At 33.0% G+C, this 19819-nt stretch overlaps 4 protein-coding genes, 1 long non-coding RNA gene and 2 pseudogenes across 17 annotated transcripts; 4 read left to right on the top strand and 3 right to left on the bottom strand.

Annotated features, from left to right (window-relative positions):
* The first annotated feature begins 718 nt into the window (after positions 1-718).
* LOC104709185 (putative calcium-binding protein CML32 pseudogene) lies at positions 719-1346 on the top strand (annotated as a pseudogene). The gene has a single exon (XR_015564605.1). The product of XR_015564605.1 is annotated as a putative calcium-binding protein CML32 pseudogene (transcript).
* A 241-nt stretch (positions 1347-1587) lies between these two features.
* Positions 1588-3402, bottom strand: LOC104706042 (uncharacterized). The gene is made up of 4 exons (XR_015564606.1): positions 3274-3402; positions 2859-3075; positions 2046-2305; positions 1588-1951 (listed from the first exon to the last, which is right to left on the bottom strand). It is a non-coding gene; the product is annotated as an uncharacterized LOC104706042 (long non-coding RNA).
* Positions 3403-5027: 1625 nt separating this feature from the next.
* LOC104706041 (uncharacterized) lies at positions 5028-6249 on the top strand. Its single transcript, XM_010422171.3, has one exon. It carries the CDS (start codon positions 5733-5735, stop codon positions 5952-5954), a length of 222 nt encoding a protein of 73 aa, XP_010420473.1. The 5' UTR covers positions 5028-5732; the 3' UTR covers positions 5955-6249.
* A 3099-nt stretch (positions 6250-9348) lies between these two features.
* Positions 9349-10037, top strand: LOC104706040 (putative calcium-binding protein CML32 pseudogene; annotated as a pseudogene).
* A 291-nt stretch (positions 10038-10328) lies between these two features.
* LOC104706039 (uncharacterized) lies at positions 10329-12171 on the top strand. 2 transcript variants are annotated; one of them, XM_010422169.3, is made up of 4 exons: positions 10329-10432; positions 10534-10613; positions 10863-11712; positions 11822-12171. In XM_010422169.3, the coding sequence occupies exons 1-3, from the start codon at positions 10383-10385 to the stop codon at positions 11666-11668; spliced, it is 936 nt and encodes a 311-aa protein (XP_010420471.1). In that variant the 5' UTR covers positions 10329-10382; the 3' UTR covers positions 11669-11712; positions 11822-12171. The 2 variants fall into 2 exon arrangements, with proteins under 2 accessions (XP_010420471.1, XP_010420470.1); XM_010422168.3 differs by having other exon boundaries at positions 11814-12171.
* Positions 12172-12364: 193 nt separating this feature from the next.
* On the bottom strand, positions 12365-14162 carry LOC104706038 (heavy metal-associated isoprenylated plant protein 21). Of its 2 annotated transcripts, none has more exons than XM_010422167.2 (3): positions 13562-14162; positions 13248-13323; positions 12365-12820 (listed from the first exon to the last, which is right to left on the bottom strand). In XM_010422167.2, exons 1-3 carry the CDS (start codon positions 13637-13639, stop codon positions 12525-12527), a joined length of 450 nt encoding a protein of 149 aa, XP_010420469.1. In that variant the 5' UTR covers positions 13640-14162; the 3' UTR covers positions 12365-12524. The 2 variants fall into 2 exon arrangements, with proteins under 2 accessions (XP_010420469.1, XP_019084574.1); XM_019229029.2 differs by having other exon boundaries at positions 13248-13319; positions 13562-13835.
* A 1252-nt stretch (positions 14163-15414) lies between these two features.
* LOC104706037 (U1 snRNP-associated protein usp106) lies at positions 15415-19819 on the bottom strand. Of its 10 annotated transcripts, none has more exons than XR_015564089.1 (15): positions 19466-19749; positions 19083-19169; positions 18930-18982; positions 18641-18809; positions 18487-18550; positions 17919-17998; positions 17692-17839; positions 17281-17342; positions 17034-17096; positions 16607-16665; positions 16426-16475; positions 16223-16304; positions 16094-16137; positions 15779-16006; positions 15415-15690 (listed from the first exon to the last, which is right to left on the bottom strand). XR_015564089.1 is itself a non-coding variant. In XM_010422165.2 (14 exons), the coding sequence occupies exons 2-14, from the start codon at positions 19125-19127 to the stop codon at positions 15672-15674; spliced, it is 1287 nt and encodes a 428-aa protein (XP_010420467.2). In that variant the 5' UTR covers positions 19128-19169; positions 19466-19749; the 3' UTR covers positions 15415-15671. The 10 variants fall into 10 exon arrangements, 6 of the variants coding, with proteins under 6 accessions (XP_010420467.2, XP_087318415.1, XP_087318416.1 ...); XR_015564090.1 differs by having other exon boundaries at positions 16426-16472; XR_015564087.1 differs by lacking the exon at positions 19083-19169 and having other exon boundaries at positions 19466-19819.

The raw sequence follows: 19819 nt of genomic DNA, 5'->3' as shown, positions 1-19819 counted from the left end.
TGATGACAAAAAAATGATATTTATTGAAAAGTTACAAAAATTAAATAAAAAATGTCTAACAAGTTTGAGATAATTACATTTTTTACCTTTATTGAAAAGTTAAACATTTGTTTAAGATCAATGACATGACAATGTAATGTTATACCTTATAAGGTTAGTTTCATATCTTTACTTCTCAATTTACATAGTAGGATTTTGCATATAAATTTGAGATAATCTTATAATATGAAAAGAGCTTCTCTAAATAAATTAGAAATTAGTTTAAATGTTTTTTGATATTTTAATATTTTTTTTTGTTATTTATGTGTAGATTTGTTTGTTTATGATATAGGTTTATAACTTTTACATATTTTATATAAATATTTTAATAAATCTAGAATTGACATGTGTCAACATTTTATAGATACAATTGATAAGTATCAAAATCTTGTTAATTAGTAAATATGAAACCAAACTTTATATAATAAGATATATATATACAAAGTACCTTCTATAATTAACAAAATGTCTTACAATTTATAGATAAACTATTATACTAAAGCATTATACAGTATTTATTATTTATATTTAAAGAATTTATTAGATAAAGCATGTTGATGACCAAAAAAATGATATTTATTATAGAGATAAAATGCAATTTACAAAAATTAAATTTTTAAAAATGTCTTAAAAAGTCCAGAACCATCTTAACAGGAATCTAAACTGTAATCGATTTTCTTCTATAAATATAGATTTGGTTTTTGATTTCTTCCATAAAAACATTGTTCATTTACCTCTCAAAATATCTACATTATCATCCCTTACTCAAAAACAACAACGATGTCTGTTGCAGAGGTCTTTGAGACGGTTGACAAGAACAAAGATGGAAAAATCTCGTTGGACGAATTTGCCGAAGCAATGCGTGCCTTTAATCTTTCAATAACATCTGAAGAACTTGAGAATATGTTTAGAGTGCTTGACATGGATGGTGATGGTCAAATTGACGCTGATGAATTTGTTTTGGGTTTGGAGCTAGAAAATGTTAATGTTGAAACTACTCTGAAACAAGCTTTTGATTCATATGATATGAATGGTGTCGGGAAGATATCGGCGAGTGATATTCATTTTGTGTTGAACCGACAAGGAGAAAAGCATACAATGGAAGAATGTGTTGTTATGGTTCAAGCTGTTGATGCAGACGGGGATGGTTTTATTGACTTTGAAAAGTTTAAAACTATGATGATGGTGTAAGAAAGAGCCTATATACTTACACAATTTCTAAACCCATATAAGTAGCTCAAAATTAAACTAATCATCTAATTAATATTAAATTAATCAAATTAATCCACTAACAACTTTAAACAAAATTCATCTACTTTATCGAAGTTGCTCAACCATTAAAATCATAATTTTTTAAACAATTATTTATTAATTATCAAAATTTAATAATCTAAAATAATAAAACAATTATTTCAATTATTTATATTACGTTAAAAAAGAAAACAAAAAATATTAAAATATTATGCATATTTTACTAAATCGATAAAAAATACGAACATAAATTCTTGACATGTTTATGCCTCATACCACATATTGTGAAAAAGCTTGTTTGTTCAAGATCTTTATAATCTTATATAAAGTGAAAAACAAACTGTTTAGCATTTGGTCTGATATACTTAAACCATACCCTACTCCTACCGCCCATTGTGTTTATCTATTGAGTGATAATGAAAAGACATAACTATGATTAGCAAGGGGCAAAAGTAAGGATGCCCCTTCTTCCGAACAGAGGATTATTAATCGACAATGGAGAATGACGTCTTCATTCTCTGCACAATATGAGGCAATGTATCGAGATTATCCTGAATGGATCTGTTCACACAACCCTCCATAGCTTTGGCGGCATCAACTCTGTTCTGATGGAGCCTTGCAGACTCAAATTTGTCTTGACAGACCATGAGGGAGCTATTCCCTGTGTTTGTTTCATTCATATATAAACATCAGAAAAAGCCGAAAAAAAAAAACTAGGAATAAACCATTATGAATATCTTGAGTAGGGCACATACAGCCTGTATGATACAGGACGAGGGTGTTTATTCACTATCTCTACAGCTTGCTGGTTGGTCATATGTTCCCAGAGTCCATCTAATGCAAATATCACAAAGCTGTCGCTTGTTTGTAAGACTTGTGTAAAAACAGAAGGCTGTGCTGATAAGATCGGTCTTTGTAGCCGTACTGCGAGATGGAAGTTGGAACCGTGGGAATGAAGGGTCAAGAGAGAACTCTGGGCGCTTCAAAAATATGCATCCCCTATTGATTTAGATACCTGCACAAATGAAACACAAGATTGACTTATAATCCAAAGATGACACAGAGGGTCTACGTGAAGATGTAAAGAGCTACTTATTAATCAAGTCTGTCTGGTTTGGTCAATTGGATCAATAAGAGCAGTTTCATAGCTTTGTTCTTATCAGTGTCACATGCCTTTTTGTGATATGTGATTTTAGGGGAAATGAGAAAAGAAGAAAGCTCTGCAAACCAGAATGATGCCCTTTGTCGTCAATCTCATCTCAACAATCTTTCTAACTTGAAATGGGAATGCTAAATACAGTACTCATCAAGCAGATTTCATACAAAGAGATGAAGTATAAAGTTATGAAATAACCCAACAACATGAACAATATAAGACCTAGCAAAGTAACCAGCCAAACAAAGAGAAACTCAATCAAGCGGCATTGGAAAAATACATTCCATTTACAAAAGAGACCACAGCACATTCAATAACTGTTATAGGTGTTCATCTCCTTGAGAATCTATCAAACTTGATTCATAATAAGATGATTAATGTTCTAAGTACTGACTCCGCAAACAAAACTCACCAGTAGTGATAGTCCGAAACCGTTCTTGGCTATCAAGCTCAATCGTGTCTTATCTTAAAGTCAATGCTACAATCAAGGCAAACAAAAAAGAGTCGAGGAACAAAATCAAAACATACATAACTGAATTCAATATATCCACAAACCCAATGTTGGTAATGAAGCTAGTGGTGAAAGATCCATCAGAGAAACGTAAAAGAAGAAAACTTTTTACCAAAACCTGCAGAAAAATAACAGAAAAAAAAAAAACCTTAGGTTTACAGAGATCACAAAACTGTAAATCTAAAGGAAACAAACAAACAAACAAATAACTCAAAGATCACAATACTGTAAATCTTAGCTTCATCGAAATCGAATTAGATTAAACAAAAAGAGAGGAAGAAATCGAAATGAACCACCGAAGAAGAAGATCACGTACCGGATTTGAGGTGAATCGCATGGACGATCGCCTGACGTTTCCTTCGAGAGAGAAAAAAGAGAAGAGAATGAAAAAAAAATTGTCTTTTCTATCCAACTGATACGTATCGCGTCTTATTTGTTGCTTCCTGAAATTAGTTTAAATGGTTTTTGATATATTAATTTTTTTTTTTTGTTATTTATGTGTAGATTTCTTTTTTTATGATAAGTTTATAACTTTTACAAATTTTATATAATTATTTTAGTAAATCTAAAATTGACATTATCAACAATACAATTGACAAATATCAAAAATCTTATTAATGAGTAACTTTAAAACTAAAACTTTTTGTTTTTGTCAACCAAACATTAATTAAAAAATAACTCCAAAATTGGTTGCTTAAACCAGAAGAAATAAGTTTACATAAGAAATTACAGAAGTAAGAGATCTCGAAGTTCTAGCATGGCAATCCACCTTCAAATTAGACGAGCGTGAAATCCTGGATAAGGAGAAAGCAAAAAAGAATAGAATCCTTGAGCAAATTAAAATCATCTAGCTGGTTGGAGAATACCGGCCAATCTTCAGAAGACTGCACCAATGCAACTAGCTTCGCACAGTACGTCTTAAAACTCTGGCAAGGCAGATCTCCAGAGATAATAAACTCTATAGCCCACAACGAAGCTTCTAGCTTCGAACGAAGGGGGGAAGGACTCCGCCGAAGACACTTTGCTACCAATAATAAGGTCTGGTTCTCACTATTACAGCACCACCATCCTAGACCTGAGTTTACATCTAAAACTTTGCAGGAACTATTTTGAAACCAAACTTTATATAATAAGATATGTATACAAAGTACCTTCTACAATTAACAAAATGTCTTTACAATTTAATGAATTTATAGATAAAGCTATTATACTAAAGCATTATATTTGTTATTTATATTTAAAGAATTTATTATCATAAAGCATGTTGATGACAAAAAAATGATATTTATTATAGAGATAAAATGCAATTTACAAAAATTAAATTGAAAATGTCTAATAAATTTGAGATAATTACATTTTTACCTTTATTGAAAAGTTAAACATTTGCTTAAGATCAATGACATGCCAATGTAATTTTTTTACACTTTATAAGGTTAGTTTCATATTTGTATTTTTTGATTAATATAGTAGGATTTTGCATATAAATTTGAGATAATATTATAATATGAAAAGAGCTTCTCTAAATAAATTAGAAACTAGTTTAAATGTTTTTTGATATATTAATATATATTTTTGTTATTTATGTGTTGATTTGCTTTTTATTATAGGTTTATAACTTTTATAACTATTATAGAAATACTTTAATAAATCTAGAATTGAGATGTGTCAACATTTTATTGATACAATTGACAGTATCAAAATCTTGTTAATGAATAACTTTGAAACCAAACTTTAATATAATAAGATATATATATATATATATATATATATATATACACCAAGTACCTTCTATAATTAACAAAATGTCTTTACAATTTATTGATGAAAAAATGATATTCATTATAGAGATAAAATGCAATTTACAAAAATTAAATAATAAGAAATAAATGTTTAATAAAACCCATTCATAACGCAATTAGATTTCACATTCCAAAACCAAATCTTAGCAGGAATCTAAATAATAGTCGAAGCTCTCCTATAAATATAGATTTGATTTTTGATTTCTTCCATCAAATCATTATTAATTTATTTATTTTGTTTAAAACCTCTCATAATATCTACATCATCATCATCCCTTATTCAAAAGATTATTAAGATGTTAATACCATAGTTTTTTCTAAAGATTATTACGAGTGCATAAGCAAATAAGTAAAAAAACAAGAAGATTATCTGGAGAGTTATTATTCATCTATCTTCATACTTTTCTCGAAACTGGTTTTGATCTATCGTTATAGAGTTTTGTAGATTATCCGAATTAAATTCTTAAATCGATTGATCTTTCTGACATGCATAGAGATGCTCTACATAAACTTCAAATACCTTTACCATAGTCATCGTGCCACGCCGACATAGTCATAATTTGACCTTCTAAAAAAAGCCTATATACGTAAGAGAGTTTCACAACTAACATCCAATTACGTTAAGTCACGTGTATACTGACCTTTGTGCTGGCCCCGAAACGTGTCTATCTTCTTATCATTGACACCTCTTTAAAACTTCAAATTCAAGAAAATAATTAAATAGTAACAAGCCGACATCAAACCCAAAAATATCTATGACCATTACAATATAAAACACAATGACCCTACGTGGAAACAAGAAAGATACTAAATAAACTCAATTGATTTATCTCTATAAAGACCCGTCGTCTCTCATCACCTTCAACAAATCACATCTCTACTCTTTCCTTGAACCTGATTTCTCCAATCAAATAAATAGTTAGCTCTTTGTGTACTCATCGATCGTAGTACAAATACTACATACTCAAAATCAACGATGGTGTTTCCAGCGTGTATTCAGTGCGGAACGAGGCAAAACCCATGTCGGTGCAAAGTGGTCGGACCAACGCTAGGGTTCGTGGCTTTTCTGATAACAGGGATCATCGAGTGGCCAGTTGGTGCGGTGGTTTATATCTTCAAACACGCCAAGGGTCGCCGTATCATGGGTCACCCAGCCAGACATGTCTACCCCAAAGTCTCAAGATCTATCCCCATTTGACTTTCTCATCGTTATCATGCTTTTGTATTTGCTTGACTACTAAATGCTCCTACTTTTTTTTTTTCCTTAATAAGATATATATGATCACATAGTCAAAGAATATGTAATCGTTGTATAATAATGACCAAAATATAATTATATTATGTGTTTGATTCGAGCCTTTTCAGTCTTATTTGATTTTACTTTGATCATTGATGTATACTTTTTAATTTGTTTTCTTTTTCCGTTCTTTGTAATGTAATGTATACTCGTGTAAGGTAGTAAAATTTTATAATGAACCCAAGCTTATGATCAAGAGAATTATTGGCGATGCATCATAAACTAAAATAAAACTCTAATTACTTTTTAATGAAAATCCAATCCATTTTTCTTTTTTTCCTACAACTGGAATAGATTACCCAATATTAATTTAATACAAAGAAGAACCGCAAGAATTTTTTCTTTCACTATAAGAAATAATTTTTGTATTGAAAATTATTAAATGAATTCAGATAAACTTCACTGAAATTAATCAAATTCGATAATTTTGTTTTGACCAAAAAAGGAATTTGTTTTACTTTAAATGGACTTGTAACTTGTAAAATAAATATATTTTAGTCTTCATAACATAGGCGTCGGTTATTTAAAAGATGTTCGCGCGAAGAGTCTTCTCTCTGTTCTCAAACCTAACCAAAAGGTTGGTTCTTTATGGGTGTAGATAGATCAGTTTCACCTGTAGTTCCATATGTAAACTATAAAAAATCATTGTTTAAATTGAATGCTAACATTATTTATGTTGAACATGTCCCAGTTTAGCAAAGATCTGTTCCTCGAGTGATCACACTGATCATGAGACCAATCTTGCATGTGTGATACTTTGTGTTTTAAATTTCCTCTTTTTCGTTAGAGAATGTTTTATAGGGGAGAAAAAAAAAGAAAATTTGTTTTTTTTTTCAGGGTGAATTAGCTCAATAACCAAAATAAAAAAGTCATAGCAGCATATAACACTATATTTGAAAAAATTAGAGAATTAGAAAAGGGATAGAGCAAAATTACCACTTTAGTGTTTTGTATAGGGAAGGAGTGATGGCTGTTGATAAGAGGTCAGCGGTCGGAGAGGTGGCTGTTAATAGGAGGTCGGCGGTCGGAGAGGTGGCCGGAGGTCGGCGGTCGGAGAGGTGGTCGGAGGTCGGCGGTCGGAGAGGTAGCCAGAGAAGGTGGCCGGAGGTCGACGGTCGGAGAGGTAGCCGAAGGAGGTGACCGGAAGTCTCCGGCTGGAGGAGGTGGTCGGTGGTCGGCGGCGGAGTTTGTCGGAGGTCGGTGGCCGGAAGTCGGTGGCTGGAGGTCGGCGGCCGGAAGAGGTGACCGGAAGTCTCCGGCCGGAGGAGGTGGCCGGAGGTCGGCGGCAGAGTTTGCCGGAGGTCGGTAGTCGAAGGTTGGTGGCATGAAGAGGTGGCCGGAAGTCGGCGGACGGAAGAGGTGGTCGGAGGTTGGCAGCGGAGGAGTTGGCCGGAGGTCAGTGGCGGAGTTTGCCGGAGGTCGGCGGCGAAGGAGTTGGCCGGACGTCGGCAGAAATTGGCGGTGAAGAAAGTGGCCAGAGATAGATTTATTAGTGGGTGAAGGTAAGGTGGTGGAAGAGTAAAAAGTGTCGTTGATACATATTATACAGAGTATATTATAGATATATAGTTAGTATAATTAGTATTTAAATTATAGTTTTATTTTTGGTTATACAGCGCAATTTCACTTTTTTTTTTTCTAAAAACCATAAAAGTTTTGGATTTTTAAAAAATAAGAAATAAATGTCTAAAAAATCTATTCATAACGCAATTAGATTTCACGTTCAAAATCCAAATATTTGCAGGAATCTAAACAATAATCGATTTTCTCCTATAAATATAAATTTGGTTTTTGATTTCTTCCATGAAAGTCATTATTACTTTGTTAAAACCCTCCGATAATATATTCCATCATCATCACTTACTCAAAAGAACAATGATATATGTTGCAAAGATTTTTTAGAGAGTTGACAAGAACAAAGATGGAAGAATATGATGGGATGAATTTGCCGAAGCAATTCGCGCTTTTACTCATTCAGTAACATCTGAAGAACTTGACAAGATGTTTAGAGTGATTGACGTGGATGGTGATGGTCAAATCGATGCTGAGGAATTTGCTTCATGTTTGGTGCTTAGTGTTATGAATTTTCAAACCAAATTTTATATAGTAAAAAGAATTAAACTAATCATGTAAAAGACTACACAATATAAACAATCATATAGTATTTGAATTTAATCATCAATTTTGCATATAAATTTGAGATAATCCTATAATACAAAAAGAGCTTCTCTAAATAAATTAGAAATTAGTTTAAATGGTTTTTTGATATATTAATATTATTTTTTTGTTATTTATGTGTAGATTTTTTTTATGATAAGTTTATAACTTTTACATATTTTATATAATTATTTAGTAAATTTAAAATTGACATTTTTTAACATTTTATTGATATAATTGAGAAATAGTCAAATATCAAAATCTTGTTAATGAATAACTTTGAAACTAAACTTTATATAATAAGTACTTTTAAAAAGTGACATAGGAAAATGGGTATTTTTGAAAATCCCCCAAGATATATATACAAAGTATCTTCTATAATTAACAAAACGTCTTTACAATTTATAGACAAAACTATAACACTAAAGCATCATATTTTTTATTTGTATTTAAAGAATTTATTATCATAAAGCATGTTGATGACAAAAAAATGATATTTATTAAAGAGATAAAATGCAATTTACCAAAATTAAATAAAAAAATGTCTAATTTTTTTGAGATAATTACATTTTAACCTTTACTGAAAAGTTAAACATTTGCTTCAGATCACTGACATGACAATGTAAATTTTTACACTTTATAAGGTTAGTTTCATATTTTTACTTCTCAATTAATATAGTAGGATTTTGCATATAAATTTGAGATAATATTATAATATGAAAAAATCTTCTCTAAATAAATTAGAAATTAGTTTAAATGTTTTTTAATATATTAATATTTTTTTGTTATTTATGTGTAATTTCTTTTTTATGATAAGTTTGTAACTTTCACATATTTTATATAATGATTTTAGTAAATCTAGAATAGTAGAATTGACATGTGTCAAACAATTTATTGATACAATTGACAAGTATTAAAATCTTGTTAATGAGTAATTTTGAAACTATGATACTAAAGCATTATATTTATTATTTATATTTAAAGAATTTCTTATAAAGCATGTTGATGACAAGAAAATGATATTTATTATAGAGATAAAATGCAATTTGCAAAAATTAAAAAATAAGAAATAAATGTCTAAAAAATCCATTTATAACGCTATTAGATTTCACATTCCAAAACCAAATCTTAGCAGGAATCTAAGTCGATTTTCTCCTATAAATATAGATTTGGTTTTTGATTTCTTCCATCGAATCATTTATTAATTTTTTTTTTGTTAAAAAACCTTTCATAATATCTAGATCATCATCTTCCCTTGCTCAAAACAACAAGGATGTCTATTGCAAAGGTCTTTCAGAGAGTTGACAAAAACAAAGATGGAAAAATCTCATGGGACGAATTTGCAGAAGCAATACGCGCTTTTACTCCTTCAGTAACATCTGGAGAACTTGAAAATATGTTTGGAATGCTTGACGTGGATGGTGATGGTCAAATTGACATGGAGGAATTTGTTTCGGGTTTGGCGCTAGAAAAATATAATGAAGAAACTGTTCTGAAAAAAGCTTTTGATATGCATGATATAGATGGTGACGGGAAGATATCGGCGAGTGAGATTCATTTTGTGTTGAACCGTCTAGGAGAAAACCGTACAAAGGAAGAATGTGTTGTGATGGTTCAAACTTTTGATGCAGACGGTGATGGCTTTGTGGACTTTGAAGAGTTTATAGCTATGATGTTTTTTAACTAACAATATATAATAAGTCAATATGATCATGTTTAACTATTTATGAATTTGGTTTGGATTTGTTTTGATCTCTTTCTAACAATATGTGGGAACTATAATAATTATTAATTATTTCAGTTTATAATTTATATTTTTTTGACAAATTACGTTTCGTTACAAATCACTCTGGTGATCTCCTTGCTCAAATCTCAAGATGTTTTTGTGATATGTTTTTCTCTGTTGGTTAAATTGATCCGGTTTGATTTGGACTCTATGGATAAACAATATTAATTTTTAACACAAAGAAGAACGAGAAGAGAATTTTTTTCTTCACTAGAACAAATAAAATTTATATTGAAATTATTAAATGAAATTAGAGAAAATACACTGAAAGTAATTAAATTTGATAATTGATATTTGTTTTGACCAAAAAAAAAAGAAAAAGAAAATTATAAATATGGACTTATAATTTTAGCCTCCTAGCACAGGCGTCGTCGGTTAATTAAAAGATGTTCGCGCGAAGAGTCTTCTTCTCTCTGTTCTCAACCCTAACCAAAAGGTTGGTTCTTTCTGGGTATATAGATAGAGATATCTCAGTTTAGTCATCGTTCAAATCGAATTCAAAAGCTGACTTATTTTCGTCGATTGTTTTAATTGTAGATCGCAAAGTCTCTTGCTTTCGGATCCTGCCACTTGTACTCAAAATTGGGTATTTACTGGGTTTCGCCACAACTTAAAAGGTTTCAATTTTCTCCAGTATTTTTTTGATCTTTGTAGTTTATATGCTTTCTCCGAGTCTTCTTGTATATGGGGTTTTGATATTTTTGGTTTATTCGGATTCGTCCAAGTTGTAGATTAGGTGTTTGTGAAAATGCCGCAGAGAGTTTGTTTGCTCACGACTCTTTTAAAGTTTCGTTTCTTTTGTTCATCGTTGATTGTTTAATACTAATGGATTGTTTAAAAGCAGTGTTTTTAATATTCAATTGCAGCAACTAGGTTATATGCAAGTGGAAGAGGTAAAGATTACAATCTGTTTGGTAATGTGAAACCTGGTGATGAAGACTTCAGAAAAGCCTGGGAGAAAGAAATGGGAGATGATGATGATACTCTTTGGTCAGGAAGTGAAGACGAGAGTGATGAGAATACAAGACAAGAAAGTGGAGGAAACCGCCTTGAAAAAGAGATCAAGAAAGCTAGACAACAAGCTAAAGATAGCTCTGATCTAATTGATGCAGACGACAGTGATGAACTATACAGTGTCTGGTCAGGAAGTGATGAAGAGAAAACGTTGTGGACTGGCGATGAAGGTGATGATGACGACGATATACCAACAGAGCCACGTCCCAACGAGGCATCTGATAAGTACTTAGATAAGTTGTTTGAGTTTGAAGAGAAACCAAAGTACAGGACAATCTCTGAGTTGCTGAAATCTGAGAATGAGCCCGAGGAGCTTTCACCTGGTAAAAAAGCGAGGAAGCTTGCTGTTGAGAACGCGCTGAAGAAACTGAACAAAGGTCCTGACGGGCGCTACACAAACGTGTGGGAAGTTATGAGTGATGTCGACATACTGATTGGAGCGTTCGAAAACATTATCTCAGGACCTGAATATGAAGAGCTAAGAAAAGGCGGACCCAAGAGACTGAACATGCAGTTCTTTAAAAATATACAAACTCGCATGAGAGATCCAAACTTTAAATTCACACCTGAGATAAAGTTGAAGCCGAAGAGTAAACTAGTGCCTAGGAAGAAATGGCAGAAGGCACAGTCCAGAATAAGGAAAGCGAAGAAGCGGTAAAAATAGCTTCTTGGTTTGCTCAAGGATCTTGATAGATTTAACAGGTGAGTAAATTCATTCATTGTTTTAAAGATTGATTCTTAGTGATTCAATTAGCAAATCCGTTTCTAGTAATTTCTTGCTTCTCTGTTTATTCAAAATGAAGCTTTGTAGGTTTAAGTCATTCTCTAGAGAACACCAAACAGCCTCATCAGCATCGAGTCTTATGACACTGTGTCATTGTAATGTGGTACCGTGATTGAACAGCTTTCCTTTGCCGTGATTCTGATCTTTATATTCCTTCTTCTAAAGAAAGAAGCTTTGAAAGAAAAGCTAAAGATGCTTTGGTCCCTCTTGGACATTTTTTTTTTTTTGGGGATGAAGAATACAAGCTATTCCCACTTTGATCTTTAAAAGTTTTCTTTTGGTATGAAAAGTTGGAACTTGTAAATGTTGACACTCTCTTTGCCCTTTGAAGCTTATTCTAAGAAAAATATTAAAGAGGAAGCAATTTGCCTAACAAATCACAAGATGCTGATTTTTGGGTCTCTTCCCTAATATTATTCCTTGCTCATTTATATGATTATCGTCAAAGTATCTCATTCATGTCCTAAAGAAATTAGACAATTTCACAAAACATTAGCTGCTTAATTGGTCCTTTATACCTACTTCCACCCGTAAGATTCTACATAGCTTATGGTTATTGGAAAACAAATATTGTTCGAAATATAAATAGATTCCGTTTTGAAGTGTTGTCTCTATAATTTTATTACAAAGTTTTTTCTACATTACCTTTTGTTTTGTTATGAAGATAAAAAGTAACAATAGTATACAAAGAAGAAATATATATTTAGAGATAGTGAATAATACAACCCTCTCACATGATGGAACAAGCGGCGTGTACGTTGTCGTCGCTGAAGAGGGAAACGTAATTTTCCTCCGGAGCGTTTGCGGTTGGAAACGATTGTGTGGGATTACGGATGTGGCCTGCAGGGGCACGTTTGTCGTACATGCCAGGAGCAAAAGGGTAATAGACCATATGTTGAGGTATGTACGGCCAAAACTCAGCCTTTTTACCTGTGCTCTTCACTCTCTTCAACACCTTGTTTGGGTCTACGTGTCCATTCACCGTTATTCGGCTCTGTTTCCGGTTCACCTCCACCGATTTCACTCCTGTACCGGTTGGTTCTAAAATGTTTTAGATTACAAGATTTATTTTATTTAAAAACTACTAAAACTGTAAGGACTCAAAAAAAGGTATATGAAAAATATAATTGGATCACTTTTTGCTGATAATTAGAACGACTCTTAATATATGTAATGTAAATAAAGATAGATTCCTGACCATTTGACCCATAATATTTTTGGACTATAAAAGTTGGCAAGGGAATGAGCAAATGATTAGTAATTGTAACTCTGTATTTTTTGCCAGCTATAAATTTTGCAATTTTAAGGAGGGAATACGAATCTTTAAAAGAGAAACTAAAAAAGCGTATAGAATAAAGGAAATGGAAACAAAAAGGTAAAATAAAATAAAATAAAGAGAGAGATTGGGGAAAAGTTTTGATTCAAAGTCAGTGAGAGAGATGAGAAAGAATACCTTTCATGCGACGAACCACGTTTCTAACTCTTCTTTCACAACCATCACAGTCCATTTTCACCTTGATATCCACTGTCTACACAAACCCCATTAAATTACATACCAATAAACATCTGTTTAAGAAGAAAGAAACAAAGAGCATGTTCACATTTTGAAACGTAACATTTGATTATTATTATTTGGCATACACGTATAACGTATTAGCATATAGTTTTGATGTTAAACCAAATCAAGATATGTACATGTATATAGAGTAGTATTTGAAAGAAAGGATGAAAGAGCAGAATTGTGAAGGTATTGAGAGAAGAACAGACCTGCAATGGCTTACGCTTGGTTTTGGCATTGGCGTATGTATATGAACAAAAGCTAAAGATGTAATCAAATGCCCCCATTCTTATCTCTCTTCTCTTCAACAAGAAAAAATTATGTATATAAAAATATGATCAAATGTGTGTAAGTATGTATTGTATGTGTGTATATTGTATATATATATCTATGAGTATGTGTGTGTGTGTGTGTGTGAGAGAGAGAGAGAGAGAGAGAGAGAGGAGAGAGAGAGAGAGAGAGAGAGAGAGAGAGTATATATATAGGCAGAGAGAAGAAGATATAGGCTTTCTTAATAGAGAAGGAGAAGAGAGTTACGTGACATGCATTCAAGATTCCATGTCTATATATAGGTTTTCTTAGTAATCTATTTTTCAAAATAAACTCAATAATTTGGGACGAGAGAGTTGTAGAAGAATTAAAAGGTTGATTTGGTATGTCTTTTTTGAAAAATTTATTAGAGATCAAAACATGAGATTAACAAAAAAAACATTTTAGTGAGAAATGAATCTTCTCCTCAAATGTGGTCTTCAATTCGACTTGAATTTTATAAAACCGAAATAGGCGTGCTCTAATTAGAAAAAAACCTATGTTTGATCTTAAACTCTTTTACTTATATAAATGCAATGAGAATTTATATCTTAAAAAGCTCTTTTATTGGCCTTGTTTTATTATACAAATCTCTTTTTTTATTGACCTTTGCTTTGGTTTCGATTCAAAAGAGTATGGCTAGCTTGTGCATCACCCAATTATTATTTAATTTAAAACAAAGTTCCAATAATTGCCTAGCTAGTAGTATGATTCCATTAAACTATAAAAAAAAAATCATTAAACTATATAGAAATACTATTATAAGATGCCTTTTCAACACTAAAATGAATTGTGTCCGTTATTTATTATTTGAATAAAAAGCATTGAACAATGCTTAAACTTGAGATGCTTTGTGATACAGTGTGATGTTGAGTTACAAATGAACTTTGACCTTCCCTTTTTCTATTATTGGATAGAGTAGCATTTTTATTTGGATATTTTCAGTAAATACATAGATATCTAAAAAATTAACTATATAGACATAAATAGTTTGTGAATAGAGATGTTTACCTATGTAGGTTGTTTTGCTGATAAAAGACTAGGAAGTAGGAAATTGTATGAAATAATCGAGAAATACTATGTTTCTATAAAGAAGTTTGGTTAGGGTGCTACAAAGACACTAACTCGGTGACAATACATTTGTCTCATGTTTTTTTTTTTGTTGCTGATCTACGTTTTGAACCGAACACTTTTGGGCATGACAAGATGAAAAGAGGTTGCAATAAAATTCGACGGTGATGAGTTTCTAACGAGGTGTAAATGGTGTTAAGGTTTCAGATTTTGGGATAAAAATATAGAAATTTCCATGAGGCTAGACTCACTTGGTATCTTTTTAACTTAGTAAGATGTACGCAGAAACTCGAGAGAACATGGAGCGAATACGATGATTTGACGTTGAACCTATGCTCTTTTTTTGGTAGGAGAGTTTTATTATATTCTAACTTTACTGAAACATATCAGACAATTTTTAAATCGCTCGTAGATTCTAAGCGACTTGTGTGTGTGGTGGTCTTTAAGGCTTTAAATCAACCGTTAATCTTGTCATTAGCTAATAAATTAGTAATTACAGTACTAGCTAGCTAGTATACGATTTTTTTTTTGTCTTGGTATATAATTGCCACCGGTTAAAGAAATTGAATAGGACCTTGAAAGCACGAATTGGTTTTTTTTTTTTTGGTCAACTAGACTGTCGTCTTCTTTCGTGGTGTTTGGATGAATGATAAAACGTTGTCCATAAGAGAGAGACATGAGATCATCACAATCCTTCTTTCTTTTTCTTTTTTTTCGAACACCAATCTTTCTACTCACAAGTCTTTGATGTCAACACAAAAGTAAAAAGAGAAAGAAAAAAAAAACATCTGAAGAAGTTTCTCTTAGTAACTTACAATCTCAAAAGACCTGAAAACACAATAAGCAAAGAAGAAAAAAAAAGGGTCTGGCACTCCAAATTGATCCTAAACGCAACCGTAAGAACCTCTTAAACCTGGTGCAATCATCTTTGGTAGGGTCTTAATAGCGGTCATGGCGTCTGCAAGGTAGTTAAAGTACGTATTTAAATGCAGCCAAAAGATTTGCAGTAACAATAAGGATGTGTCTCTGTTATTTATCAAAGTTACCTGCGGCGATCATAATCCATCGGTTGTCTTTCCCTTGACCTGGACCGCGAACTGCGCCGGCTTCTTGAGTCATAGCCACGTGACTGATTATAGTTTCTGTCATGTTCACGGTGGTCATGGTGCCTGTCGCGGTCTCTACTCCTACGGTCAACATCTCTTCCACGGTCACGGATATCTCCTCCGTCTCTGTCTTTACTTGGTTCTCGCTCTCTACTCCTTTCCTTTGATCTGAGATTGGTTAAGATTTTCAGCAAAAATGTTAAAGTTTGAAGGAAGTAAACTACTAAAGTGTTTAAAAGCTTGAGAAAAGTAAACCTCCTTTCTTCAACCCGTTCCTTCTGAACTTTGTTCTTCTCCTCCTGAAGAAAACAGAAAGAATATAACTATACAGCATACATTGAGACCAACAGGAAAATCACAGTAGAAAGTTTCTATGACTCTTACCTGAAGCTCTGCCAATTTGTCGCGGATCAGCATGTAACCCAAATGTAGTTTCCCTCCAAAATGATCAGCTAACCGACGATCACTAAAGGCAGTACAAAAGATTTTTGACATTGCCAAATGCAAATAACAATTGGTGACATAATTGTAGTTTAAAGTTCTATTGCATATCTCTAACAGGCACAATAAATCAAGAAAGAACGCACATTTATTAGCTGCAAAAGTAATCCTCGTAAAACTGGGCCCAATTAGCCTGCTGGTGAAAAGGAGGTACAATAGCCGGGGTCAAATAATGAACCACTTGCAACCCAAGAATCTATCTCTAGCTTTCTTATGAAACACCAAGGAACCATAAAGCATAAATATGTTTGAGTAACCAAACCTAACCTGTCATAGACGCTCAAAAATGCTCCACATATGTCACATAGACGCAGTTTCTGGTCTGTCTGAGAAAACAAAAGAACAAAGAGTGAGGGCTACCAACTAACAAGCTGGTAAAAGAAACAGAGATGGTTCATCGAGAAAAGATGAGAAGATGGTATACTTCTCTTCAAAAGCAATTTCTATTAAGCTGTTAAACAATTGAGAACACTGCACCTTACTAAGAGAAAATAAAAAAAATTATCCTATCAAAACTTATAAGCCATTACTTCTTTTCAATTACTAGAAGCAGGACTATCTCCCGTAAATCCTAACGGTCATCAGCCTAAACAAATACCTAAGCATCAAGAATCTTGAGGGCCGCTACACGAAAAAAATTTCAATAGATTATTATGTCGGAGATAAGGTGATAAAAATGATGATCTTGACTTACAATGCGCACATCAGCAGCAGTGTACTTGGTTGAATCCACTACAGCTTCTTGTCTAACAGTAACCTGAAACATATACGATAAGTGAGTAGGGAAAGACATAAAGAACATGCAGAGCTATTCAAGCAATTTACAGAAACCGAGAAGAGAGATCCCAGTGTTGATAGAATTCATTAACATCTCCACATCCTATGAAGCACCTCAGAGATAAGAACCAAACAAAAAAAAAAATGTACAAAAGAAAACAAACCTTCTTAAGTGCTTCCGCCTCTTCTAGTGCTTTCTGCGCGTCATCAACCATCCCTTGTTCACCTGAAATAACATACAGATATCATAACTGTAAAGTGGCTGTTCCCAACATTGGAAAATTAAAATATTCCTTCTGTCGGTATGTAACTATAAACTGCCTTCTTCTAACAGACTAACACTGCCTATCACAAAGGCTTCCCAAGCTCAGTTTTGTACATACATAAAGAATCAAGTAATAGGCTTAGTAAATTTCTAGATCAGCCACCAGAAACTCACACATTGGCGAAGAAAGTTGAATATAAAAATGATACGATCAACTATAGAAACCAAAATTTGGCACAACTGCAATGATAACTTAGAGAACTATCGGTTCAAGGTCACCACAGATATGACTTAGAGGTTTGCCCCTTACCAAGTTCTTCTGCTTTCTTTAATTTTTCATTGATCATTTCTTGAGTACGAGGATCAGGCGAAGGTAATACTGCAGCTGGTGGCTGAGCTGGCACGGGCTGTGGCAAGGATGCCCTATCCTTGTTGAAGGCATCCAACAGTAGCACAGCCTGTAGGGAAACAAAACAAAGGACTTGACTGTTAACAATGTACCAAGCACAGCAAATAGCAAATTACATGATGACACACCTGCAGGTCGGCTCTTTTAATCCTCATTTCTTCAACTAACTCGAGAGCTCTAATCTTCGGATCCATTTTGCCTTCAAGATCTGCGATATGAAAACATGATTTCTGAATAATATAGTAGCATCCAAAGTTTTATATATCACACAACGATCACTAGCAGAAGCTTTACATTCAATTCATTTAGTGCCAATTATATAGAAAGATGATTTTTTCAACTTCAGACTAATTAGAGAAGGTGAAGAGTCACCTCTGGCACCACTACAGGAAAACTTTATTTTCCACAAGATGAAAAGATTAATTTACATCTTGTAGCTTTAAAGTAAATTAACTATTTTGTTCGTCGAAGCAAGCACATATCAAAAAACACTTCCAAATTCATAGCCTACTCTAGATGTTGTAGAGAAGCCTACAGAAATAACAATGAAAATACAATACCAACAAAATGTAGACACAAAATGTTCCAGATTTATATGAGCCGCAATGAACTTCTAATCATAAGAAACCCTCAAGGAGAAAGGAACATATAGTGGTCAATTAAGCAGCAATTTTTTAAAAAATTCTTTTCTATTACCGTGCAGGTCTGCTTCCTTCATCTTCTCTTTGATTTGCTTCGATAGTTCGAGAATTTCAGGTGACTGAAATAAAAAAAAAAAAAATAATGAGGAAAAAGCTTGAGTTGGAAAAAAACACAAAAAGAACTGATAAATTAAAACTTAGATAATCACCTGAGTAACTTGGATGACTGAAATTGCAAATGCAGCTTTGGCATCCTCTTCCTGAAGACGATTAAGGGCCCTACCAATCTTCCTATCACACTCAATAATAAGCCTATCTATGCCATCTTCCAATTCCCTATCGTAGTTGTCAACACCTTTTGCCTTTGCTTCTTTATATCTTAGGAGGAGTTAAAGCAAAACATTCCACTGAAAACTTATGTGGATATTAGGATAAAAAATAAAAGATAGGTTCCAGAGTTACACATAAGAAGACTCTACTTTCGTTCAAAAAAGATACTCTTTCCTCAGCTGCAAAGAGTGCACCTTCGGGCAAGGACCCATATCCATTTTCTGATAATATAACAAACATGTCAAAGAGTACTCACAGATCAAACTAGCCAACTAATATAAAAAGTGAGCCAACACAAAGTTCAGATGTACAACAACTTACGAATCTTGAACCCGAAAATTTCACTCTGAAGTGTTCAATATGCATATAAGAGCAAAACGAAGACTATGCAGTAGCAATGTAGCGCCACTGTGATAACACAAAATTTCACACTGTTACCTAAATCAACAACCTCCCCCCGAAATCAAGCTAGAATTTATAACATTATTCAAAGTACTATATCAACTAACACAGACCAATACTAAAAATTCATGTATCAAAGCTATCTCTTACTAATATTTATCATGTCTCATCGACCCCGTGCTCAGAAGAGATGAGGAAATTAGGGTTTTTTTTCCCCTTTCCACAAGATACTAATGATAAAAGCCATTGAGCTTAAGAAACAAAACATGGGAATCGAAGAAGAAAGATGTATATATACACACCGTCAATTGAAAAAGCTCGTGAGGACAGAGACCAGAGAGGTAGAGACGGCAAACATCGCGGTCGTAGTATTTGCGATTCACCTCCGTCACGTCGCCGTTTCTGTTAGCTCCCATGAGCACATCGAGCTGCTTCCTCATTGCGTCCATCTTCGTTATCTCTTTCTCTATTTCACCCACACACTTTTGATTTCTCTGAATCACCAAACCTGATCTTCTCTGCGGACACAGAGACTACTGTATTGGGTTTTTAAAATTTTTGATCGGAAGCTTTTACAATTCACATTGAAGATTTTTGGTAATTAGGGTTCTGTGTTTTTAAAGGTCCCTAAAGTTGGAACAATTTTTAAGATTTTA

This window comes from Camelina sativa, chromosome 8 (assembly GCF_030686135.1).
Source record: "Camelina sativa cultivar CO46 ecotype springtype chromosome 8, ASM3068613v1".
NCBI classification, from domain to species: Eukaryota; Viridiplantae; Streptophyta; class Magnoliopsida; order Brassicales; family Brassicaceae; genus Camelina; species Camelina sativa.
This window is presented reverse-complemented; position numbering and strand designations above follow the sequence as displayed.

Excerpts from the sequence above, each read along its gene's own strand:
- LOC104706038 (XM_010422167.2), bottom strand. The coding sequence starts at position 13,639 with ATGGGGGCATTTGATTACATCTTTAGCTTTTGTTCATATACATACGCC. Across the intron at positions 13,324-13,561 it reads CCAAGCGTAAGCCATTGCAG|ACAGTGGATATCAAGGTGAA; the intron begins GTCTGTTCTTCT and ends GGGTTTGTGTAG. Across the intron at positions 12,821-13,247 it reads CGTGGTTCGTCGCATGAAAG|GAGTGAAATCGGTGGAGGTG; the intron begins GTATTCTTTCTC and ends CAACCGGTACAG.
- LOC104706037 (XM_010422163.3), bottom strand. The coding sequence starts at position 19,612 with ATGGACGCAATGAGGAAGCAGCTCGATGTGCTCATGGGAGCTAACAGA. Across the intron at positions 17,999-18,486 it reads GAAGGAAGCAGACCTGCACG|ATCTTGAAGGCAAAATGGAT; the intron begins GTAATAGAAAAG and ends TTCATATCGCAG. Across the intron at positions 17,343-17,691 it reads AAAGAAAGCAGAAGAACTTG|GTGAACAAGGGATGGTTGAT; the intron begins GTAAGGGGCAAA and ends ATGTTATTTCAG.
- LOC104706041 (XM_010422171.3), top strand. The coding sequence starts at position 5,733 with ATGGTGTTTCCAGCGTGTATTCAGTGCGGAACGAGGCAAAACCCATGT.
- LOC104706039 (XM_010422169.3), top strand. The coding sequence starts at position 10,383 with ATGTTCGCGCGAAGAGTCTTCTTCTCTCTGTTCTCAACCCTAACCAAA. Across the intron at positions 10,433-10,533 it reads TTCTCAACCCTAACCAAAAG|ATCGCAAAGTCTCTTGCTTT; the intron begins GTTGGTTCTTTC and ends TTTTAATTGTAG. Across the intron at positions 10,614-10,862 it reads GTTTCGCCACAACTTAAAAG|CAACTAGGTTATATGCAAGT; the intron begins GTTTCAATTTTC and ends ATTCAATTGCAG.